The sequence below is a fragment of the Barbatula barbatula genome, assembly GCF_947034865.1.
Source record: "Barbatula barbatula genome assembly, chromosome: 18".
Classification (NCBI taxonomy): Eukaryota; Metazoa; Chordata; class Actinopteri; order Cypriniformes; family Nemacheilidae; genus Barbatula; species Barbatula barbatula.
The window spans coordinates 8,515,193-8,541,944 of record NC_136781.1 but is presented as its reverse complement, the minus strand read 5'-3'; the positions used below and the strand labels follow the sequence as shown (position 1 = coordinate 8,541,944).

At 40.8% G+C, this 26,752-nt stretch overlaps 1 protein-coding gene across 3 annotated transcripts in view; it reads left to right on the top strand.

Annotated features, from left to right (window-relative positions):
* The first annotated feature begins 605 nt into the window (after positions 1-605).
* Positions 606-26,752, top strand: part of pcdh1b (protocadherin 1b) — a 132,250-nt gene continuing 106,103 nt past the window's right edge. For all 3 annotated transcript variants that reach the window (XM_079479198.1, XM_079479200.1, XM_079479199.1), the window contains exons 1-3: positions 606-1,280; positions 8,188-9,010; positions 10,786-12,972. In XM_079479198.1, the coding sequence (XP_079335324.1) occupies positions 8,192-9,010; positions 10,786-12,972 (3,006 nt within the window). In that variant the 5' untranslated portion in view covers positions 606-1,280; positions 8,188-8,191. The remainder of the gene's footprint in view (positions 1,281-8,187; positions 9,011-10,785; positions 12,973-26,752) is intronic.

Below are 26,752 nucleotides of genomic sequence, written 5' to 3'. Positions count from 1 at the left end.
TGACCCCTAGATGCCGCTAAGAGAACAATGAAGATTGCCTGCTGCGCTCCTGTACAGCGGCGCGTATAGATCTCTCCTTTCTTAGTGCACTCGCGACAGCGTGATAAACTGCATAATACCGATTCACGTGGTGTGTTGTTACAGATGATTTATTTTGAACAATATGTAGAACTACTGAAAACCGAGACTTTGTCTTAAAATACTCTCAACCGTCCCCGGTGTGTTAACTCCAGTGTGCGTGACTTTTGGGTTAGGTTGGGACAAATATTAAATTCCATAGTGCAAATGCAAAGTTGTATATTTTTCTGCAATAGTTATCATTTTAATTTTATGTATGTGTTTATTTAGCCTCAAACGTGTCTAATAATAAAGTGCGCGTAAACCTTCACGCGGGTTCCATGCGTGCTGTAACATGGGTCAAGCAGGACGAGATACAGTAGGAATAATCGGAGGTTCTGAGACGCAAAGTTGTTCTCTTGGTACGTATCCCACTTGGTAATGTTCGGGTAAATACGAACGAGGTTTTGTTGTGGAGTCCACACAAACACGTACAACAGAGCTCCGCCCTCGACTATTCAAAATGATGTTCTTGTATGGGAGAGAGAGAGAGAGAGAGAGAGAGAGAGAGAGCGAGGGCGAGAGCGAGAGCGCAATCGGTCGGAAATCACTTCACTCTCACATAGGCTATCCGCCGTGTAGACGCGCAAGAAAGCTGCGGCGAGAGCGCGACTCCCGGCGTTCTTCGTAACTGTCACAAAACACAGAACGGCTAACTGACGATGAGAACGAGCGCGCACTTGACATTACCGGACATATGAAGGTTTTGCTTTGGTTTTCACTTTCATGCAGGCGTCCACGACACACTAATTTATTGAAGTAAGTTTTGAAGGATGTCTGCGTAAACCGTGTGGAATTGGAGGTTTCGGGATGCTGTGATCTCGGTCCGGAGTAACGTTGGTTCGGGGTTTCCCATCGTGCGCAAAGAGAGGACACTTCTCTCTGATGTGCGTAACTACCATCAGCCAAGTTACGCGCTATTGTTTTCTGACCCAAGAGACTTCTCACTGCAATTTAAGCGGACACTCGATGCTGAACGAGGAATTTTAAGGAGAAACGGAGAGCTGACGGCGGGAAAGGAGCTGTTTTATATCGACAGGATTGCGGTGGTGCTGAATTTTGGATACGAAAAGAGCTTGGTTTGAGGTGTGGAGAGGGAACGCGGCGGTCGCCCCGGCTCCATCACTCAAGACTAGAACCGAGAGGAGTCATTTTCCGTAAAGGTACACTTTTTACTGCAATATTAACATATGGCATTTTTGTGACTTTTGGCTAAAGTTTTTCGACGATTTCCTACATACCCATTGAGGGTACAACGGGAGTTAAGCTATATTATACGCGGCTACACTGTCTCTATATAGAATTCTATGTGTTTGTGTATCTTAAAAGCGTAATTGGGACATCACATAATGGCCCTCAGAAATATAGCTTGAAACGATTTTCAATGAGCTAATACAATGATGCCTGAGCAAATAGCGTGAAGTTCTTAAGACGCAGGTCTCTGTTTAAATATCGTTATTTTATTGGCACTATCTAGTTAACATTCCCAGCGTGTTCTCGAGAGTCGATTAGCTCGCATGTGAGATGTTTCCCATCCTCTGCTGCTATTGATCTGTATAAAAGAAACTCGAGTAAATCGCCTTTATACACTTGCCATTACATTTCCACGTAAAATAACCTTTCGACCACACGGGTCTACATATACTCGCGGAGCACGTACAGATCCGCTCAATGAAACTGTGTGTAGGAGATTTTAAATCGATGGTTCTCCGTCATACGTAACATTCAACTCTATTCTCACGCGCTCTACCTAATAGGAACTCAACAATCTAATAGGGGAATTGGTTTCCCTAAAGATGCAAATATCCTCGCAAAAACACACTGTATAGGCACCGTCATTACATAAGTAAAAATTGCTTCGTAGTTTATTTTATTTATATATTTGTTCATTTTAATGTGGTGAGGGGCATTCATAAGATAAACTTTCAAGTTGATCTAATTCGGTTGTTGCTCGCTGGGTCTCGTAACACCTGTTGCTCTCATTGCGCATGTACCGCATACTTTCCAATCTCAAAATTGCCTCTAGAAATGTCTCATGAACTGTATACTAGTTAACATTTGGTGAGGCACACACACACGCGCGTTGTCTCTCTTTGTTTGGCACTAGTCATTAGTATTGATTGACAAAACAATCCAACGCAGTTCCTGTCACAACAGTGGAATCTCGTCTTTCTGGCTTTTCCCGTCGCCCTTGCCTTTTAACCTGTTTTTCTGGTCCGGGCGAAAGACAGGTGTTAAAACACGCGAAACTCTAGCCTCGATCGCGCAGCTGTGATCGGCCATCTCTCTCCTTCTGTCCGGCGGTCTAACTTCATTCATAGGCAAAGCGTTTAGCCGGATGTGAAATTTACAGAAGCCCGCAGTGGCTTGCAAATGACCCGGTCGCCTTCATCCGCAGGTATAAGTCGTTTTCCTTCCTCTCACCTAGATCATGTTCTGCCGGCATCAGCACAGACACACACCGGCAAGATTGTAGTGCTTCTCCGGCAGATTATTGATTTTATAATCCTGTTCTTTTATTTAATTTGTGAATGTACCGATCTGTCTTTCTATTTCACCCCCGACGCTCACGGGAACAATCAAACAGCAATATCAAGCATCTGATAGGCTATAACAATGTATAAACAGCACTTTGTAGAGTTTATGGCAGTTAATAGTAATACAGATCCTAACAAAGCCCCTCGTCTATGCGTTTTAAATATATATGTTTTAAAACAGCCTCGTGCATAGGCTGTGAAATCCAGCCAAAAGGGAGGTTTTCTCTGGCTTAAGTAAGTTTTAGAGATATTACATCACTTTATCGAAGAAGCACTGTGTAGCCTAAGTGTTTAAATTTGAATCATGCTATATATGAAAATAGATTTAACACTTCTCTCTCATGTAAATGAGAGAAGGTTGAAATTTAGGCAATGGTGATACTAAACAGCAGCTTGCAATGCACACAATACAGTTTACTCTGATACAGAATAGTTGCGAGTTCTTGGAAGCTGTTCAGACTTCAGATCGTTTCTTTCTTTCAGACCCCCATAGTCTCTATGAATAAGATCTCATGGAACAGTGTCCATGTTATTAGTTTTATATTTATTAATATATTCACAGGTTATTTTTTGTATGGAGACTATTCCCAACTGTAACTATCCTGTGTTAAATAAGATATTTCTTTTGGTTTTAAGCGCATAGGTTGGTTTTACTCATCATAATAATGCAAATGTTCTTAATTTGTTCCTGCCTGTTGAAAACATCTATAAGCGTTTGACTGCGTTAATCTGTTAACATTTATGTAAAATTTAAAATAGATATTTAATTTTAATTACATTTAATGAACTTGACATTTTTATAAAAATAAATGTTGGTCTATTACGCGTGGGCTGGTCATCAAAATGGCGTCTAAATAGCAAACCATTATTAGTACCGATCATCAAGCTTTACTGCCGTTTGTTCATTTTTCCATTTTGGTAGAGTTTGTTTATAACAAGATTTTATTACAAAGTGTAGCGTCAAGTACGTAAAGATGTTAAATAAGAATGTTACTTTTGTTTTCCCAATTTTAATACAGTCTTTCAATCTGTTAACCTATAATATTAACAGTAGTCTCCAGCTTTTGTTTTAGCTATTAGCTATTGCAGTGTGTGTGTTTACCCATGTGTAATGGTGTGTGAGAGTTTGTGTGCCAGCCTTGTGACCGGCCAGCTCTCTCTGTGTAACAGGCTGGTAGACGGCAACGGGGCAGCAGTTCATCTCGTCTGAAAGCGGGTGCAGACTAATCTGGGCCCACAATGGCTGAATGAAATAATTAAAGTAATCCTGTGTGTCTCGCACTTGCATAGGGAGGGGGCCTTGGACCACCCAGCCTGTACGGGTCACTGAACGTCGTGAAGCTGGTGGCCTATTGAGTCTGAATGCCGGTGGACTGGGCTGATTTTTGTGTGACAAAGGTTTAGATGGACTCGGTTGCGGGAGAAGGTTTCACAATCCTTGACCATATAGAGTTGCAGCTCTTGGATCATGATGTACATAGGGTGGAGGATGCATTTGGTCAGAATGTTTAGGTTGTAGCACGTCACCTGCTTCATTTTAGATACTTTGTGGGTTTTCGGTGAGCTCCGCTGTATGCCTTTGTAAACACGGTTGCCAGAGCAGTGAAAGGTTTAAGTGTGTATCGGTGAGGATGAGAGTGTTGTATTCACAGGTGGTCACTACACACTTTTTTTCATTTTCTCTACCTCTCGAAATCCCTTTGTGCAGTCATATTTATTCATCAGCAGTGGTATTTGAGAGCAAATGAAAGTCCAAAAGTTCACCTTGGGGTAATGTGATAACAGTCTTTCATCATGACGTTATTTTTTTTCTTTTAAAGGGGTAGTTCACCCAAAAATAACATTCTGTCATTATTTACTCACCCTCAGGTTGTTTCAAACCTATATACATTTCTTTGTTTTGTTAAACACAAAGAAAGATATTTGTAAGAATGTTAGCAATTTTCAGTTCTGTGCCATCATCCACTACCATAGTAGGAAAAAATATTGTATAGTGAGTAATATTTATATAATATAGTGAGATATTTGTCACAGAATTTAAAATTGTTAAAATTCTTCCAAGTATCATCAAACTTTATTTATACAGGTGTGTAATAATATGAGGGTGAGTAAATGGTGACGGAATTTTCATTTTTGGGTGAACTTTAAGGGTGAGGCAGCTGAACACTTGAGTCACATACTAAAAGGTCTGTTTAACTGGCGTTAACCATTAACCTAGGATAGTTGCTGTACTCACACTTCCTTCTTTGTCAATCATTATCCGGGCTTCAAACACAAGTTGACTCTTGAACCCTCATAAATGTCACAGCTTTAATTTAATAATTTTATAACCGCGTCCAAACCAGGATGTTCAATGGGGAGGGGTTAGAACGATCATTGAATGATGACACTGTGTTACCATGACGTCAGAATCTGACTCCAACGGCGGCAGTTACACAAATGCTTTTTTCGTCGTATTTTCCCTGAAATCACCTTGCAGATTCCCGCAGAGCTGGTTGCCACATGGGGGGCATCTTGGCTGAGTTGTGCCATTCTTATATTCCCATGGCATTTCTGAAGGAAGCTTCGTGTAGCTGGCACAGGAGGGTGAGCTTTGGTATAATGAAGAATTCCTTGTTACGGGTCTCTAAAGAGAAAAGCAGAGCGAGAAAGAGAGAGAGAAAATCATACAGCAATTTTAAAGGATGTCAGCGGGGGAGGCTTTAGAATAGTAATTAGCCCGTTAAATCTGTTAACCTCCCCCTGCGCAACAACACAATGGCCTGCTCGACAGTATATACGTGTGCTTCTGAGAGGGCGCAGAAGGGCGAAAAAGATTTTTGTGCGTGTAGGAGAGAGAAGGATGGAGAGAGAGCGATGGAGGAGGTGTTGTTACAAGAGAGCAGGTGTGAAATGAACATAATGTGGTTTTTGTGGCGAGAGAAAGACGGGAAATGAGAGAGGAGCCACTTTCCCCAAATGCTGATGCAAAACTTCTGGCCAAATGTACTGTGAATAATCCGCAAAGAGCTGATGGTGAGGCTCCGGAGGGGAACGCTGATCCACGCCTTTTCCTGCCCTCACAGCTATTGATTATATTAATGACATCCAGCTTATACACAGCACTACATGATGAATTAGGCTACACAGCCTGAGAGCCGAGTATAAATTCTCACTGGATTATGACAGTAATCATAAATACCGCTCTCTGGTGACGCCTGTCTCCCTGCGAGGAGATCTTCGTCGTGGCTCGATGATGTTGTAGTTGAAGACGTTATTTGAGAGGTGGACAGGGCTTGTTGATTTAGGGCTTGCGCATCGTGCAGTCATAAATTGGATTTCTGACCATGTAATGATGACGATGAAAGCTTGGATGTGAAGAAAGGCCCCACTGATGGCCCATTGTCAATGTAATGGCTGGTTTTATTGTGTACCTGCGTGAGAGCCAAGTGCTAACTGTCTGCAACTGAAAGCAAGGCTGTTTGCTAGGTGACCAGTACTTGATTTGACTCTCTTAAGCTCTCCTGTGTCTTGTAAATGTTGCCGGCGTTAAAAGGCGTGCCACTCGCACATTTCCATTACAAAGGACAGTTCTTAGCCGAAGAAACAGAGCCATTGGCACTTTTCGGTTTCATGGATTTAGCCATTTTTCTCTTAAGATTTTCGATTGCCACAATGTCTGTTCACAAACATTGAGATTCCTTTTCTGCGGTTGTTTTTAGATCTCTTGTGGAAGCGTCACACGCCCACAAACATACGGCGCATTCATATATGTGCATGTATTTACAGCCGGACAGCAGAGTGTGGGAAAGGATGTGTGCAGCACTCTGAAGCCCAGTTGGCCACGTCTGGGTTCCCAGTGTGCAGTGACTTTTTATCACACACTCTTTTCTCCGGACCCTTGAGACAGAAAGCCGTGAGAGCTACTCAAACCCATTTATCACAACAAACGGATTCACATGCGCACACTTTTCATGTAACAAGGATGTTTTTGAGCTTTGTTGATTTTTCCAAGGCATGATAAAGTGTTGTTTCCATTTGGTTTATATATAGATCCCTTCAATTTTTTTAATGAAAACCATTTTTTAGCTCAGTTAACCCTTAACGCCGCTGTAAATCCATCGTATCTATAGTCCCTGCCCCACTTTTTGATGCTAGTTCTTTTTGTGACACTACAAAAGTCAGATAAACATCTGCAGACAGATGCCTATGAAATGCCAACTCCTTGAGCAGGTCATTCAGGCTTTAAAGGTGAGGTATTTTTCACCTCCAACCCCATTTGTGCCCCACACTGTTTAATTAGCCAGTGAAAAGTATGCCAGAGTCGTCTGTCTCGACAGATTCAGAATTAGACTGCGAAATTAGTGAGAAACAAGTCGAGATCTCATCAGATGTGTGATCGGGGTCACACATCCCTCCCTCTGTTTCAGTCTCATTAGTGAATTGTTCCCGTAGTGGTTTTGTTGTCAATGCTGCATGGCTGTAGTTGTGTGAATGGGTCGGCGTGTTTTGACTGGTTGACTGGTGTTTCATTTGTTTGCTTGCGTTTAATCTGCATTCGGCAGGCAGATGGAAATGGCAGTATGGTAGTATTTGACATATTAGCGAATTGGTGGCATTTTCTGCTTTTGACACGGTTCAGATATTAGAAATGTAATTGGCAGTTCGTAAAATATTTCTGTTGAATATTAGAGAGGGCTTTGTGTCTCATATGGTAGTTTAATCCTTCCTTTTAATGTATTCGTAAAAGGCTTGAAGTGTTGTGTATTGCTAATGGAACAATATTGAATGGTACATGCACTGAACAACTAATCAATACTGATGAGTGTGTGGAAAAACACACTTCCTGTCAGTCACCAAATGGTCGCTCCACTTCGCCGGCTGTAATTTGACTAAGTATATTTGTGCAGTTTAAACAAACACATAAGGTAATAAGGTGAAGTTTAGTCAGTTTCACGGTCATAGCAACACAAACATAGTTGATGAAATTTCTGCTTTTGAATGCAAAGGTTCTGTATTTACTTTTGACTGCTCTCACATTGCCATCGGTTTATGCTGGGTCTGGTTGAGGTGTCGGTCTCCTGTGGACGGTTATCTAGCTGGCCCGCCTCATTAGCCATGAACAACATGGTGGGATAACATTCCACGTATGTTATTGGGGTCTCTGCAATTATCTCAGCGGGAAACATCAAAGTAACGTGACCTTAAACGTGATGGATTAAAAAGAAACTGGTTTATTTATTTCATTATACTTTTTCTGTGCTCTCTCAAAGTAGTTCATGCTGAGATTGTTAATGTTTGGTTGCAGGAGGGGGACGTTGTCAAGACACCCTCCAAAGCCCTGTTTTTTTCTAGCTATCAGCTAAAGTGGCCATTGAAAGATTAGGAAAGAACACTACAGCGATCTCTCCAATAACTTAGAGACTTAAACAGGAAAGGAAAGAGACTGCTAGTAGTGTCACGTGTTTGTCTTTTTTCCCTTTTTTATTGTTGCATATAAAAATCATTTTTGTAATCTTATGCAATAATTCTTGTTTTTTCTTTGCTTTTTCAGACTGATGATGTGCCAGAGTACCCATGCGATGTGGTCACGGTGGAGTGCCATGCTACTGTGGATTGTGCTTCTCCTCTGTTGCTCTGTAGTCAACTCCATCGTCTACCAGGTGACCGAGGAGCAGCCGCCCAACACGCTGATCGGCAGCCTGGCATCTGACCAGGGCTTGCCAGACACTGGGCACCTTTACAAGCTCGAGGTGGGTGCTCCTTACCTTCGCGTGGATGGCAAAACAGGAGATATCTACACCACCGAGACCTCGATCGATCGGGAGACTCTTAAGGACTGTCGCAACCTTTTCGAGGGCGATCCTTGTTTTCTCGAATTTGAGGTATCTATAACAGACTTGATGAAAGGCACTGGACCTAGACTCATCGAAGGTCGAATCGAGATCCTGGACGAGAATGACAACACTCCACAGTTCTCCTCGCCCGTGTTGACATTGTCGATCCCAGAGAACACACACGTGGGTGCTCTTTTCTCAATTCCAGTGGCCACCGACAAGGATTCTGGAAGCAACGGCATCGCTGATTACACACTAACAACCGGCCCTGAGGCTGCCAACCTTTTCAGCCTACAAGTAGCACAAGACTCGGATGAGAAACTGCCACAGCTCATTGTATTGGGTAACCTGGACAGAGAGCAGCGAGATTCGTATGACCTCAACATAAAAGTGGTTGATGGCGGCACTCCACCCCGCCAGAGTAGTGCCCTGCTCAGGATCTCCATTACTGATGCCAATGACAATGTGCCCAAATTTGAGAAGTCACACTACGAGGGTGAGCTGCCTGAAAACAGCCTACCGGGTCATTCTGTTCTACAAGTAAGTGCTCTGTTTATTGGTTCCCCTTTATTGTAGAGTAAAAATGTTTTTAATATTTTTTAGTTCTGCTCAAGTAATACATCTCCCTGCTAGATAATTTACTTGTTTCACAAAGATCTAACAAATCAAATATATGCAATATATAAAAAATAAGAAAAACAATCAGACAGATGTACACTTCCGCTGTTTATGGGGACATTACCAAAGTCTCTTTTGTGAACAAACACAAAATCAAGTATATATTATCCCAAACCTTCACAGTGAAGTAAAATAAGAGATGATTTGACAGCCAGGCAATAGAAATTCACTCAAGCCCCACATACAGAACCGGACAAGCTATTGTAAATGGAAGTCTCAGTTATCCCGATGGGTTTAGCCTCTTTTCCCACACAACAGGGTTAATGTTGAAGAAATGGGGGAAGCCGAATCATATTTTCACAGGCAATCGATTGATCCCTCACGGTTCCTTTAAACACAAGCTTTAACAAAAGCAGAGTGAGGTATTGACTGGTGGTAAGAATTACATGTCGAATTGTTGTGGAAATGGAGCTGCTGCTAAGATTAGGACATCCGTGAAGGCCGGAAGCTTTCCAAGATCAATCTGAAGCAAGTGTCAAAAAAAAATTAAATGACTGTTAATCTTCCAGTGAACAATCCATGCCAGATGTTTTCAAAGAGCATGTCGAAAGATTTTTACCCTCTTATAGGCATCTTTTGAAGCAGAAGCAAATAAGCAGTAGTCGTATTAAAACTGCTTAGTTTCATGATTTCATTGAGTTGTAAATGCTGATAGTGTTGCAGTTTGTTCAGAGAAATTCTCTTCAAATGCATTAAATGAAATGAATTCCCAGTTTGCATGGCAGATGAAATGGAGTGACTCATATTGAGCAGTAATAATTTAAGCACCATGAATAATCTTATGACTGCCTCAGATTATGGCTGGGCTCTCTAATACATGGTCTAAAACAGCATGTGTGTTTTTCATACACAACTAAGGACAGAAAAGAGATGTCTTTTGAACTAAAATCTTGTTTAGTGGAAAGGTTCAATCAAACCATAGTAAGATTGTGTGCTGTATAAATGATTCCTAGGTCCATAATAGACTAGAACTGTTTGTAGAAGTCTTTCTTATTGCAACTTTAAACCCCATATATGATAAATAATAATAATAAAAATCGTGTTATACTAATTTACCTCTTTAGTATATTGTTTTACAATGTAGTTAAAGCACAAGCTGTTTCAGAAATAAAAAGAGGTGTGGGGTGCAGGGGTCTTTAATATTAAGTTCTTGGAAGATCTTGTTTTTTTATTAGCTTAATGCAGTTCTTGGATGAGCTTCTGTTCTTATTTTAGTTGCGTGAAACATATTTTTGGCAAGGATGCCAATCTTTTCTCCATGTTAATTCATTAGCACTTATAACTGATCTTTGTCCTGATCTAATAGTCTGACTGAACAAATGTATTTTACTAATGTGACAAGCTAATTAACAATATGACTCGTTTATGCAATAGACGTCAATCATGTGAATGCCAATAACCATTATTATTTTTTCAGGCTTACTTTCACCAGTACAGAAATGTTTCTAGCTCGATTTTTGTCTGTTAGCTCCCTTCTTATTTTTTATGGTGAGAAGAGCCTGCTTACTAAATCCTTGAGGACTATATGTTCACTGATATCTACTTTTGTAACCTAGTGTAAATGTGTGGTACTAATCTGATTTGTAAATTAACGTTTGTGAACATTACTTATTTTTGTTTTGTGTTTTTTCATTTAGGTGAAGGCCAATGACTCTGACATGGGACCCAACGGAGAGGTGACCTACAGTATTCATCAGGCATCACCAGCAGTCCAAAGGCTTCTCAGCATTGACCGTAACACTGGCATCATTTTTGTCAAAGGCACAGTTGATCGTGAAGAATATAGCATGCTCAAGTTCTACGTCCAAGCAAAAGACAATGGTCCCCAGTCCAAGAGCACCAAAGTCCTTGTGACCGTCACAGTCAAAGACCAGAATGACAACAGACCTTCAATCAAAATCCGAGGCATTGGCCTTGTGACACATGAAGATGGCATCGCTAACATATCAGAGGACATGCCAATCGGTACTGCTGTAGCTCTGGTGGAGGTGTCTGACGAGGATGAGGGCGAGAATGCTGTTGTGACCTGCGTGGTTGCAGGGGACGTACCATTCCAACTGCGTCCAGCTAGCGAAACGAGTAATGACCGTAAAAGGAAGTACTTCCTCCAGACAACCACACTGCTTGACTACGAAAGGATCAAAGAGTACAGGATTGAAATTGTAGCAGTGGACTCCGGCAACCCTGCACTGTCCAGCACAAACTCCTTGAAAGTGCAAGTGACCGACATGAATGATAATGCTCCGGTCTTCTCACCCACGTTGTACATGGTGGAATTTGCTGAGGAGAACCAACCAGGTGACAAGGTTCTGGACGTAGTAGCCACAGATGCGGACAGTGGGACTAATGCAGAGTTGATTTACAGTATTTCTGGTGGATCGATCCCTGAGGGGCTTTTTGAAATAAACCCCAACACCGGAGAAGTGCGAGTCATGAGCCAGTTGGACCGTGAACAGTTAGATCACTATCAATTTTTGGTTGCAGCAGCTGATAAAGGTGTGCCAAGCTTGAGAGGAACAGCCACCGTTGTTCTTAAGGTGCTAGACAGGAATGACAATGATCCTAAATTTATGCTGAACGGCTACAGCTTTTCAGTTCAAGAAAACATGCAGTCTCCTAGTCCTGTTGGTATGGTGACTGTCAACGATTATGACAAAGGTGAGAACGCTCGTGTTCAGCTCTCTGTAGAACCAGACAACGGCAAGTTCATGATTCAGAATGGAACAAACACAATTCTTTCAACCATTTCCTTTGACAGGGAAAAGGAAAGTACCTACAGTTTCCGACTCAAAGCCGTAGATGGAGGTGACCCGCCACGGTCCTCGTATGTGGGAATCACCATTAATGTGCTTGATGAGAATGATAACGCTCCATACGTCACCAAGCCGTCCAACTCCTCATTCAAGTTCTTGAATCCTCGAACAAGCCCAGAAACCCATGTAGAAAGTGTTGAGGCAGAAGACATTGACATTGGGTTAAATTCAGAACTGGAATTCAGTATCGTAGGGGGAAATCCCCATGGATTGTTCCGCATTTCTCCAAAAGGTGAAATTACGTTGGCTAAAGAGTTCACATCCAAACACATCGGTCTCCACCGCTTAGTGCTAAAGGTTAAAGACAAAGGTACACCAGCACGTCACACAACTTCGCTTGTCCACATCTATGTTAATGAGACGATTGGCAACGTATCCCATGTAGAAGGACTTGTTGGACACAGCCTTTACACACCCCTTGAAATGGACATTGCCGGAGATCCAGACTATTCTCGGGACTTGCATAGTAACATTCTTTTGGTCGCAATCTTGTGCGCCTTTTTGGTGGTCATTTTGATCATTGTAGTGGCAGTGGTTATCAGGCGTGTAATGCTGAAGGAAAAGAAAAGCGGCTACCAGGCAGGCAAGAAGGAGAGCAAAGACCTATATGCCCCTAAACCGGGACCTAAGAGCAACAAGAACAAAAAGGCAAAGAAAAGCAAAGCTCCAAAGCCTGCCAACCCATCTGAAGAGGACGAGGGAGGAAGTCTTCAAAAAGGCTTAAAGTTTAACCTCATGAATGATAGCGTCACCGATAGCCCGAGGATTCACCTGCCGCTCAACTACCCTCCAGGGAGCCCTGACCTGGGACGACACTATCGGTCTAATTCTCCTCTGCCTTCCATTCAGCTTCAACCTCAGTCACCTTCTGCCTCAAAGAAACACCAAGCAGTGCAGGAGCTGCCAGCCACCAACACCTTTGTAGGAACCGGGGATAACAACTCCACAGGCTCGGACCAGTATTCGGATTACAGCTACAAGGCCAACCCTCCAAAATATAGCACCAAACAGGTAGGAGACAACTTCCAAAGCATGGCGGGGTACCACAGCCCGGGGTATCATAGCCAAGGGTATCACAGCCAAGGGCACCACAGCCCAGGGTATCACAGCCAAGGGTACCACAGCACAGGTTACAGCCCAGAATATCACAGCAACATGGTGTGGACTAAGGGGATGTATTAGGGGATGGAACTGAATGTCAGACCAAAGCTGCACTGATCACAAAGCATGCACGTCACTTGATTGCACAATTTTATTTTATTTTGTCAATTTTTTATTTCATGTTTTGCCAGTTTATAGGATGTGAAGGATATATATTATACTTAAATTATAACTTCTTTTCAATGAAGGAGACAACACAGTCTTACCATTTTACACATTATTGTTTAGACGATTTTTGGTGTCTTACAAAGGTAAATGAAACTGGTTTTGCTATCTTTTGAACTAATTTGTGGTGTGCTACACTTCAGGCCAGTCAGATGTGCCTTATTGTTTTGACTTGATTTGCATGGCAACATATATAAACAACTTTGTTTTAATGTTGTTCATTAGGCTAGCTTCAGATATTTTCACACATTGTCAGTGTGTCAAAATGAATCCAAAAAGATCATTCCTTTCCCTTTTTGATAAATGGAGGAAAATAGAAAATATGGGGACACACTTAAGAAGAAAGGTAAGCTGATGACATTCGAATGTGACCATGGCACATTTTGGGAGACCCTTCAATTATTTGGACCAGATTTAGTCAAAGTGGATTACTTGTCAGATTACTGACACACACACACACATCTTTCTATTGTGATATAAGTTAAATCAAATACTGTGAATCAGCTACATATGTCTTAGTGTGCCATCGAACTTTGTTGAAATATTACCCATTGGTATTTTCTACCCAGCTGTGATTTATGTCACATGCACTGTAAATAGATTTCTTCTTCAGTACTAAACAAGAAAACCAAAGGTAGCATTTAATTTGGATTTCATCAGTGAAGTTGTGGAGACAATCATTGCACATTAAGGTTTTTGTTATGCAAATTGTATATTTTGAATTATAATAACTAGCTGTGTGTATGTGTTTATCCCCTTTGTGTTCAGTTTGTTCTGTTGGACACAAGCAATGTGTAACTTAAGTAGTTTTGTAATATAGTTTTATATATTCTACTCTTCATAACACAACAGAACACTTCTGATACCAAATTTGTAAATATATCATTTAGAACAACAAGATGGGACAGGCGACTACCGCTGTGATTGTGGCTATCCCTTTCGTAAAATCTGGTTAAAAGTGAGACATTTGTTTTCATTTGTATATCTTTTGAGCTGAAAAGATACAATGTTAAAGATGTTCTGCAGAAATTAGTAGTTTACGCTATGAACATGTGTACAGGTTGAATAAGACCCTTTGCGTCATGTGGAACTGTATTTAAAGCTGCAGACATCCCCACTTCTGTTTCATTTCTATCATGTGTTTTTTTTTCATTTATGTTTCTGTTGTTTTTGCAATATTTTGTAATTTCTTACAAGTAAAGCAAGTTCGCTTTCAATAAAACTGTGAAGGTGTTGAAGATTAAATCTGGTTGTTTCATTTTGAATCTAATGAGAAGTGCATTGAGTTTGAAATTATTCACCCGGGGACATGAATTCTTAAGGTACAGTATTTCATCATCATTTCCATAACATATGACATTGCCTTATGACATTGTCACTTTTAATTAACTAACAGGCATGGTAAAAGTGTTATCTTATATTTTAATAGTTCACACCTCTATACCTGTGAGGACAAGAAGAGGTGGTTGCAGTAATGTAGCTGTAATTTCAAAGACCCTAAATTGGCAGGTAAACTAATTGATTGGTTTGTTTTAACAAATGTACAGTTTTACAGCATTCACAAAACATCAGTTGCACATTCCTTCATGATCCATGTCTAAACATACTTAATATGCCATGTTTACAACATTGCTCCTTTGAGATCGAGCCAAACAGTGAGTCATCCAGCTTTACACACGCATTCTTTTTGTATTTTATGTGTGTTGTATGCTCCTCATTCATACTTAAACATCACGAAAAGAAAGGCGTGCTTATAGAGGATTTGAGCTGTGTAGACTTTGCATATCTGAAGGACCCTAGAGGGACACGGGGGGTTTTGTACAGGTTCCGTCATTCGGAGCCTTTTTTGAGACTCGTCTTTAGATTTGAGAAATAGGATCAAGGGGTGGTTGTCGGGGGTCCTGTAACATTTTTTTTGCGGCATCTTCTTGTATGCCGGCAGCTAATCTGAGCTTGAAAGCGACATGCACAAATCACTCACACACTGTCGACCATTTAAATTCTAGCAGCGTCTGTGCTTCTTAAAAGCTGTCGATTTTGCCCTCAGCTTGCACTGTCACCATGGCAACGGACTGACCAGTGCGCGTTGTATGCTGACTCACAGGCTGCTCTCGGTGCAGGTGGGGGAGACGTAGGGAGAAAGAGTGAGACCATTAGAGATCTGATGAATAGAGACAGCCATAGAAAAGACAAGATAAAGGTGGGTCAATTAGAGAGAAATGCTGATCTGTTGATTCATATCCTTCTTTCAAGTACTCAGTTCATATGTTTCATGGTGATAGAAGAGGCAAGCCATTCATTTATTCATTCAGTCACATTCCCTCCTATCATTGGCTCACCCTGTCATATACATGTAGCTATATCCTCTACTATACTGTATGCATGGATGCATTTCATGAAACTCCATTTTGAAAGTGGTGATGTATTCAATTTTAGACTTTACTGTACCCTAAGTTTGTTATGGTCCCTGTGGTCTGTTTTAAAAGACCAAAACCCAGAAACGAGGGGATTATGCAGTTTTAAAGCAGTTCCAGTATGGTATACTTTCATTCTATGCATTATATGAAGTAGAATACACAGTGAGGTGCAGAGTCTGAAACCACACTGAATTAAAATCAATTTTAAACCTAGATTAGATATTATTTCTAGATCATATGCAATGTTTAATAAAGAACATGTGAAGTCTTTTATAAAAGATGATCTTTGGAACTATCTCAAATCATATCACCTTGAGACTCATATTTAGCTTTAAAAAACAATTTTTAATCATTTTATAAATTTTGCATTAACATTAAGTCTAGAATTACATTATATATTCAATTTATTATGCATCCATTTTGTTTCTAGTGGTCTCAGACTTTCGGACCTCACTTTAGATTTTTTACACTACGTACATTGAAGTGGGTTATATGTACAGTAAACATATTTGTGCTTATGCTTAAAAAGAATGAACAACCTTATACGGCCTCCACTTGTTCTGTGGTTGTGAGAACCTCATTCTGATCTTGATTTTCGCGTCAGTTTAAGCTCCTGTTCCAGTCAAGTTTTATGCTAAATGAATTGGAAAAGGCTTCACTGGTTCGCAGTTCTGTCTCTCTTTTTCTCAGTCTCGTATGGGATGGTTTTGTGACTGTAACAATAACAGCAGAATCTATTTTGTGAAGTGTGAAGTCAATTATGCAAAGTAGTTCTGTGGTCTGGGCTGTGGTCAGACTACAGCAGCCCCGAGTCACCCTTTAGCAGTCAGTGGCTTCAGTAGTGTCTACATCTCTGCGGTCTGTCCACCTTTCTCTCCTTTAAATACGCAAATAGGTGCCTACCTTATCACTTAATCAGACATTAAGAAGGAAATCGCCAGTGAGAATAGCGATTCATCGGCAGAGAATATAGCCATAGGGAGAAAGAGGAAAAGCAAAACAGTTTCAAAGGAATTCAGCATAATAATCAACCATGTTCTTTTGAATTATTTATGGGTTGCCATTGACAATGCAAGGCTAATTAAAATAAAAAGCTGTTCATTTTTAAGAGCTGAATTGCAAAGGGCTTTTAGCCCCTTCTCCCACCTTGACTTCTTGGTTTGGCGCAGAAAGAATGGATAATCATTATTTTCGCTGTGGCTAACACCTGCAAGAACCCTCAGACTTGTAGCATCTGTTGTGTGCATTTCACGAAGGAAAATTACACCATTTGAAGTATGATGCTAAATTGCATGTACACGGTGCACACCGAATGTTTTGCATGTGCTTTAAGACACCCACCGTTTTTGTCACAATAGTGTGATTGTCCTAAAGAAAGACAAAAAGAAATCCACTGCTTCTTATTAACATTGGAGGTGTAAACGTCATCAGACTCATAACTCATAAGCTTCTCTTTTTGTTTGTGCTGGCCCTTGATACCCTGATGTGATTTTCAAATTAGTTGTCACGCTCCTTCCATACATATTTTTGTTAAGCCTTTAACTTCTAAATTCTGAATGTGTTAATGCAACAGAGATTTCTGTCTTTCCGTAATCCAAGGCTTCCTTGGTATCCCAACGTTACTACTCGTCTGTTGCTACATTGTGTTTTCTGTCCTGTGGGCTCAAATCTTGGACAACAGTCGCAGACAGGTAGATGGCCATCTTGACACACACACAAAGGAGTGTTTTACCTCTATAATCAGTGAATTCCTGAGAGTACAAATCACTCAGCGAATCAAAATTACTCTTGGCTTGCTTGTGTGTGTGTGAAGGCACGTGTGTAGGCTCTCGGGGCAAAGATAAGGGGACATGCATGCACACAGGTGAACGGAAACACAAAGGTTCTCTTTGTCAGGACCTTGTCAGACTCCTCTCATTTAGGAGCCTGTCTCTGCGCTCACACAACAAGCCGACATCAAGGTCGAACACATTAGCTCTCATTTAGCTCCATTATCTAGATTATCTGAGCTGATCTAATGATAAGTATTAGCAAAGTTCAGCTCGGTGGTCAATGTTAAAGAACTAACAGACTGTCAATAGCTGCTCGGTTGGCATGGAGGCCTCAAACTCGCCCATATTGGTTTCTTAGGGCATATGTCTACCATTACTTTAATTAGCGATTAGCAGTTCCGTGTTTGGACATGCTGTTTGGGAACAATTTCCGGTTAGCCTTTGGGCTGCTGATGCAATGGAGACCAGATTTCTACCCAAACAAATAGCACTAGATATACACCATTGGTTGAGCCATGCTGTATGGGATGCTCAGGTATTTAAGTAAGTCACCTTTGAGTCTTGAGTTACTGAGATTTTTGTCTCTAGATTTTTAAAAGAGATCTGAAGACCCTGCCTAGTTTTGGCAAAACACTGCAATCAAATGCTCTATAGCTTAAAGAGACGGTTTACCCTAAAATGAAAATTCTGCCATCATTTACTCATCCTCTTGTCTTGCCAGACTTGTATGACTTAATTTCTTCTGAAGAACACAAAACAAGAAATGTTGGAGAATGTTGGTAGCTGAGCAACAGTGGTACCCATTCACTGCTGTTGTACAGACATAAACCATTGCATGTTAATGGGTAATGCACAAACGTTCTTCATAATATCTTCTTTTGTATTCTGCAGAAGAAAGAAAGTCATACAAGATCGAATGACAAGATGGTCATGATTAACATTGTTGCGTAAGTTTTCTCTTGGACAAATTTAAGCAAACAAAGTTGATTCTCAAGTGAATGTAACATGTCTCCTTAATGCTGAACGACCAACCTCTCATTAAAAATTTCCTCCGGGATCTTTCTCAGGTTTGCTAAAGGCACAACAGACATGTGTAACATTTCTGTCTTTATCGCTCTCCCTCTCTTTCTTCCCTGTCACTTTACTCTTACGGGCTGTCATTGTTCCTGGACAAGGTGTCGTCGGCACTGTGGCGACTGCACTTTTTGCCTGTGCGACTGCAAAATCCAACTGCTACTCCACTTCCCTCATCCCCAGAGGCCCATCCACACACCCCGCCATTGTCAGGCAACATCTGCTGAAATTACGCCTGGCTGTCCCCACACACACACACACACACAGTCACTCTCCAAACAGCCACTGACAGCGTCCATCTTTATAGGTCCTGACAGCGGATGAATAAACTCGCTCAAACACTCGCTCAGACGAATACGTGCGGGCAGATGTGCTCGGCTGCGCGGATATAAATTAGCCTCATAATCATAAAAACGAACATGAAATCCAATCAAACCCTTCATGTGCACAGTCAACAGAGTTTAATCTGTTTATTTATGCTTTTTCTAGCGCTAAATTCCAAAAAATGGGCTTCGCTCTGCATAATTATTAAGAGAATTTTAGTATGACGATTTTACAGTGATTTGCAGGATCTGTGTTTATGGCGCATTTAGCGTTCTGCCTCGCTGCCCAGCTCTTCTGCCTCATGAGGTGCTTGCTGTTCTCTGTGTCTAGAGATCTGCTTTTAATTCACAGGAATGATGGAGGGATACAGAGAGAAATAGTGAGCGCAAGACAGCGGTACAGGCCCTCACGTACTTAATTAGCGTTCCAAGACAAGGGAAGATTGGGGAATCCTGAATTAGGAGAGAAAGACAGCTGAGCAGCTCTGTGTGTGTGTGTTTGTGTTTACCTATGTTCTTACCTGCCTAAGCTGTTGGTCACCCACTGAGAAAGGCCAGTCCATGCTGTCATTTTTCACGATGATTTTTTCTTTCTTCGCAAACATGAAGTCAGCGGGAAACGCACGCTAGGACTAACTCGACGGGTAAAGGCAGACATACAACAATCGCTTGTAATGATGGACACATCCACTGACATGCATGTGTTAAAATGCAGACATTGTACATGTTTTTCCTTAAAAATGTGAAATTAATTTAGTAGAGCAAGTGGTGTCAGTTTGCGTGCCTAATGGGAAAGCCAAAATGGCTGTAGGTTACTTGGCTAGTATCGCTTGTAAACAGAAATGACAGAACAGATGTTTCCTAACTTACTGGCACGCCTTCTCGCATACATATACACCGGTGCATCAAGACACACAGAAAGGTGCAAACATGTTGCAGGTGGGCTAATAGGCTTTCTCTGTGGTGATGTAAATTGTACTTTTTTGCACAGAGTGACCCATTGGTGAACTTTGACCTGTGCAGCGGGAACACTACATGTTGCAGACATCTTTTGTGAGTGTGCCAGGCTGTTAGCAGGTGGCACTGATCTGCCAAAGTGTGTTCAGTGACCTGTTCAACAACCCCCGACACATGGCGTCTGCGGGGGTGTTTGTGGGAGACTGATACATGAGTCTGTTGCCCTTCGGTGCACATCCTAATTATTTTTCATATCTATTATTAGTTGATTTTCTGATTGATGTTGGATGGCGATTCCACTCAAAGGTGTAGCTGAACCTAGGCATGCTATGTATCAGGAATCATCATTTTTAAGGCCATATGATGTTGTTGTTGTTTTTTAAAATCCAATTTCATTGAACCAAGCTAAAATGTATAAGAATAATTTATATTTAGAGTTTGGGTCCTAACCTGCCATGACCACTAGCAACAAAAACTTGTGATGTGCAAGATTGCCTTGTATTCCTGTAAATTATAGAGATTTCTGTGTTAATGTTTAGTTTTTTTGACTGAACAAACCACAAATACTAGTTTTTACAAATACTAAAAATATTTTGGCCGTCTAGCCACCATATAGCTCTATATTACACATTGTCTGTGATTTTGTCACTTTGCATAGCATTTTGACTTAAAAGAGGACATAAAAATCTCACAATCTCAAATCTCAAAGAAGTGTTGCGTTGGGCCTATAGGATGTATAGGATGTAGTGAACATAGACACTCACATACATATGCAGACACTTCATGTCCAATTCACATCCCATCAGTTTTGCCTTTCGCTTTACAACAAAACTCTGATTCTAATCTTGCTGTCTGTTAGACATTTGTACACTAAGTCCCACACACCCACTTCCTCTCGAATCAACTTTTAAGTGACAAGCGCTGGACTAAGGCACCAGGGCATGTGATTTCTTTAGCGTACCTTAGAGGAGCATTTGTCATGTCTATATTTAAGCTTGATCCGCTCTCTGACCCATCTTTCATATGCTAGCTCGGCGTGAATGAAAGAAATGAGAGCTGGAGAACAAAAATTGCACAGAGAGCATGCAGAGTATTCAGCAGCAGTCCCTGATGCTGACTTCACCGGCAGGGTGAGAATTGGTACTGTGGTCGGTTGCCGTGAGAGACGACCATCACCGCATACTGGTGTGTGATTGCAGTCAACAGGGGGTCGGTTAGATGAACAAGGAAGCGGGAGGGAACCCGATCAACACATTTTGGCACCGGAAAATATATTCAGTGAGTGAATGTCAGGAACGGTGAAGATATTCAGACCAGTGTCTTAAATTGGAAGAGAGGGATGGTGAGATAAGGTGAAGGGTGGAAAATTAAGTTGGGGTTTCAATGAACACGAGAGGAAGTATCTCTCACTCATTCATTGATCTCTCAATCCATCGGTCAATCTTTACCAGTCCCTGTGGGGTCCGTTGTAGCCTCGTGGCAACACGGATCGACAGAGAGAAAGTGAACCTTAAATCCATACTGGCTGCTCATGCACACATATTACATGCGCAGGACAAGGAGTGCCACCATTGTGTTGAATTTGTTCAAATCAATCCTGCTAAGGTGGACTAGTATGTTAAAAACAGTTGTATCAGTTATCTTAAAACAGAATCATATGGTATATGTAAGATTACTTCAGCTAAAAACTTAAATTATTCTATCAGTATCATAATCTACTCACCCTCATGTCATTCCAAACCTTATGACTTCTGCAGAACACAAAAGAATATATTTTGAAGCACGTTGATAACCAAACAACATTGTCTCCCATAGACTTTCCTTTGTATGGATACAAAACCACAGGGATTTCTTAAAATGCTCACCACAGTGATACATTTTTAGACGAAAATGTCACTAATGCGCATTTAAAATTCAGTTTGATGCACCTTCTTTGCATTACGTATGCCACTTTAGAAACAGCTTCTATGATTTTTAACTCCCCCATGAACTTCCTGTGCACACATCTATAAAAGTAGACAAGGCCGTATCAAAGAGATTGTTTTGCATGACCACAACTGATTGCACGAGTGACTGACAGAGTGCCCTGAGGAGAGATAAATGCCGAGGTCATCCCCCCATGCCGTTCAGAAAACATGTAAGTGACGCAAGGAATAGCGGGTCCTCACAGGTCACGGTTAATACTCTCTTTCTTCTGCTTGACCGGACGGCACACTCTGTTGGGTCACTCTCTGTCTCACCGCTTTCCAGGGCTGCTTCTCCATCTCTCTTCTCAACTACTCAGCACTGGCCAACCGCTAAAAGTCACTTTCCCAGCACATATCCTCAATTTGCTCTGTGTGGGCTCCATTTTATCCTTCTTTTCCCTCCATTTTACCATTTCTGGCATTCTGCCAGCTCTGTTTGTGCGCTCCCCCCCACAACTCAGAGAGTCTCCAAAAACAGCACTTCTCACCAGATGCGGCTGTCCACGGGAGAGGAACGATTCTACCATATTTATTAAGAAACTACTTGCAAGCTATTACACAATATCTTCCACATTTTGCCCTTCATTAGGTTGTAATAAAATCAACTTCCCGTTCGTTTTATCAAAACACATCTTGTTCTCTCTTTTCTCTGCTTTCCACCATGTTAACTTCTGCTTTAGCGTTCAAACTACTCTAGATTACTCCTGAAACTTGGCAGTGAGGTACTGCAAGGACTGTTGCCTCTTGAATGATAAATTACCTTGATATTGCACATTTCGCTTGGATAAAACATCTTTTGAACGACAAAATGTAAAAGTTTTAAACAAGCTGTTCCTTATCAGTATAACACAATTTTCCTACAGTTTTCTCTAAAGACTTCTCTCACCAAGCTTTAAAAAACAGAGAAGAAGAGAGAGGAGGGGAAGGGAGACGACAGCAGAGAGGATGGTGGATGGAGCCTTAGGTAGCTTCGAGTTAAACTACAGTAGTTATGAATCACTTGGCAGTGACAGGTTAGCTTGAGGTTCCCGGCTGACAAGTGGAAGGTAATGGGTTCTGACTGTGTAAATAAAGCACGAGATGAATGTAGATGTTTTACCATTAGAAACACTCCACTCACCTTCATTAGTATTCCCCTTTTTTCCGTTTTGTATAATGAGTAGGTGTATTTAATCTTGTGTTAGTGTGTGTGTGTGTGTGTGTGTGTGTGCGCCCCAAGCCTCTGCAGATCAGTTGAGCGTACACCTCCCCACCATAACCACAAGAGTAAGAAGACACAGTCCATCTGTTAACCCATAACAGATCCTCTCCCGCTAGCTCCTGCTGCTACTGTCTTCTACTTTCATATATTTGTCTGTTTGTTAGGATGCACTCTTAAAGGTCCAGTCAGTAATATCTGAGCAAGGTTGCGAATTGCAACCCCTTCCTTTCGAAACACTTCGACGGCTGACAAAACATGGCGAATTACATGCAAGTGGACCTGCGGTGTATGTAGATAGAAATAAATAAAAACATAATGCTTCATTGTGTAAGCTATATATATATATATATATATATATATATATATATATATATATTTAAATATATATATATATATATATTGCATTTCTATCAATAGATCATCCCTAAAATTACACACTGGATCTTTAAATATAATAGTGATGGCACACAAAATGGTGCTTCACAATGAGAGCATTTACATGCAAAAGATAAACAGATATCTGTCAAAAATCAGCTTATAAAAGAAAACAGTTTTCACGTGTTTACATGCATATCAATACACCGCATACACAGAAAATCGCGTTTACATAGACGTTTGAGACTTGCCAGGTTTCTTGCGTGCAGTAACATCACCTTTGATAGTCCGTCTAGTAAATAAAAATGATGCAGGAAAACGGTCATAAGCTGTATTTTTTTATTCTAATGTCGGCTGTTCCTGCATATGCGACAATAGTTTTTCATTTTGCCCTTTATACTGTATATACTGTACGTCAACTGCACGATTCGAGGGCGGACGTTTATGCTTTATTTGACTAATACTTCCCGTTTAGACTTTTAGACGTCAGACATGCGCACAAACAAAATTGAAAGAAAACCGGTAAACATGCGTTTATATGCAACCTGAAATCGTAGTAATGGGCAAAAAATGACCTCTGCTGAGCGAGTTTTACTAACCCCGTTTATGAGTTTTCCCTGATAAAAGAAAACCGTTTACATAACCTTACACGTTATCAGCTTAAGGAAGACTGAATGAGAACCACCACTAAATGGTTTAATATAGAACCTTTAAAATCTTAATAAAATGTTTGTTTCACAAAAGGGTCTTTGTAGTGAAAAGGTTCTTTAGATTCTTAAAAAGTAGCAAAGAAATGGTTCTTATCAGAAGCTTGGACTAAATGGTTCTTTGGGAAAACAAATATATTTTATGGTTTTGCTATGAAGAACCTTTTTAGCATCATTCAGTCGAAGGTTAAGTCGAAGGAACCATTTCTTAGTCTTTTATTGTCTAAATCAGTGGTTCTCAAACTGTGGGCCATGGCTCATTCTGATGTTATAAAAACATAACGCTTCATTATGTAAGGTCTTTACACACCTCTGAACACATAGTTATGGAGCCGATATTATATTTCTATCAATATATCCTCTTATCACACATTGCACCTTTAAAAGTGTATATATGTGTCATATTCACTCACAAATATTAAAGACAGCTTCATTATGTGAGTTTTCATCATGAGTTCCAACGAACTGATTTGCATAAACTACTAAATAATTCACCAGCCAACCACATGTTGGTCAAGTTATTTGCAATAATCCTTAAGTTTAGTTTCACAATGAAAAGATAGCACCTGTAGCTGTATGCTTCTGTCAAACTGTTGTATCGACAGTATCGAACGAGCCCACACTCTGAAAGTGGTAATGCTTAGATGGCAAGCATCCACTTACATGCTTTTCAGCTAATTATTTAGGATGGTGCAAACGTTACATTAATATATCAATAACTTACTATTGATGAGCCTGGCGAACCCCCACATGTATACTTTACAGACACAGTATAGTGCAGCATCTTATAGCTAGAGGTCTTTTAACTAGTTGCAGTTAAGTATTAATATATATTTAATATGTTCTGTCCTGTTTGGTCTGCAGGGACACGCAGCACTGTTGTGATTCCCTTTACCACAGTGGTCAGTCCCCCCAGCCCAAACCCACACACACCATCCATCTCTGCACACCTCACTTTATTTAATATTGCCTCCGCTCGTCTCACCTTGAGCTTTCTCCCCTCAGCTGCAAACTGTTTGCCTGAGATAACACAATCTTACAGGAGCGAAAAATAAAGAAAGAAAGAGGAGGAGGAGAGAGAGAGAACTTGGAACATTATTTAGTAGGATTTTTTGCCTCACACATAATCAAAAATCATTAGCTACATTAGTCTTTTTTTCAGCGGGCCACGATACGTCTTCCTGAAAAGGTGAATCATTTTTATGCTTCAGTTCTACCATCTCTCTCTCTCTCTTTCTTCTCTCCTTCACTTTTTCTTCCGTTCTGTCTCGAGGGCAGCCGACTGCTTGCATATGTGCAGTGATATGTCAGCTGTTGGTGGGGAGGTATAATCTATTCTGTGGATAAAGAAAGGCCGATAGTGAGAGGTGTAGTGAGGAACGCAGGGTGTCTTCGTGCTGTTGTTACTCCCTGACCAGGCTTTGAGTAATCTACACGTACTGTCTCAAGGTCAGCGTGCACTTCAAGGGGGATTTAGTGGGGAAGATCCACTTCCTCCACTCCCTGTGTGTACGTGCCTTATCCTGGTACAAACCACCCGTATGTCCCATCTCACAAACACAGGATATTTATTGTTAGATGATTCACAGCTTGTGCTGTCTGTAACCCTTAGGGCAGCGGCGTTTGAAGCGTGATGCATGAAATGAAAATTGAAATGAAAAATTGAAATGAAAAATTTCATAACTTTCATTTCTGTGAGGCAAATGAAGAAAATATTAACAGATTTTGAGGGAAATATTTTTAAAGCTGTTGTGAGACACTTCAAATAATAACAAAAAAAACCCAAAAACTTTTTTCACAAGCCAGTATATTAAAAAGAGCTTAAGGGAGACTGCAAGCTACAAAATAATGAGAGACTTGTGGACAAATCAGATGTATGTATGCAGCTGGTATAAGGCAGATATTATTAGGCTAAAGGTAGAATAAATGGCAGGTAAATTTTGTCTAATGGGTTTGTTTTCCATCTCACCAGTGTAAGACGCTTTGCCGACTGTGTCTTTCATACTAATTTGAAGTCTGTTAATTATCATAAGCTATTGATTTAGCCAAGAGCTAAAATATAATGAATTATGCTAATATAAGACACCACATCATACCTGATAAAACATTTTTAGTTCATTATTTATATTTTTTATGAAATTTTGTAATACCAGAACGTTGAAAACACCTGTCTCAGAAAATAAAATGTTAAACTGGGACATGGGTTTCTTTTTTCTACATAAGATCCCCTGGTGACGACAGCGTGTTTGTGCTACCCCTGTCTCCCATGTGCGTAACCCGCAGTCTCACTGACCTTACTGCTCTTTAATCTGAAGGCATGCAGAAAGCAGGGCATTGAGGCATTTCTCTCTCTCTTCTCAAACCCTTAGTTTTAATCTCTCAGCATTAGGCAGGGTTGAAGGCCGTAATCACTGGTCTGCCTATTTCTTTCCGCCAAATATCTGCCGAAAGGCCTGAACTAAAAAGAGAAAAACTGAAGAAAGAACATTAAAGAGAGACTAATGCCGGAGCTTAACTGTTGACCGGATATACGGATTGTACCTCAGTGCATCTAATCCAAATGTTTCGCCTAAAAGAGGTTGTTAAATGAACAAACCTGAATTATCATGGATGTAAAACTGGTATTTTCAATATACATATACAATATACACATTATAGTATCTGTTATGCTG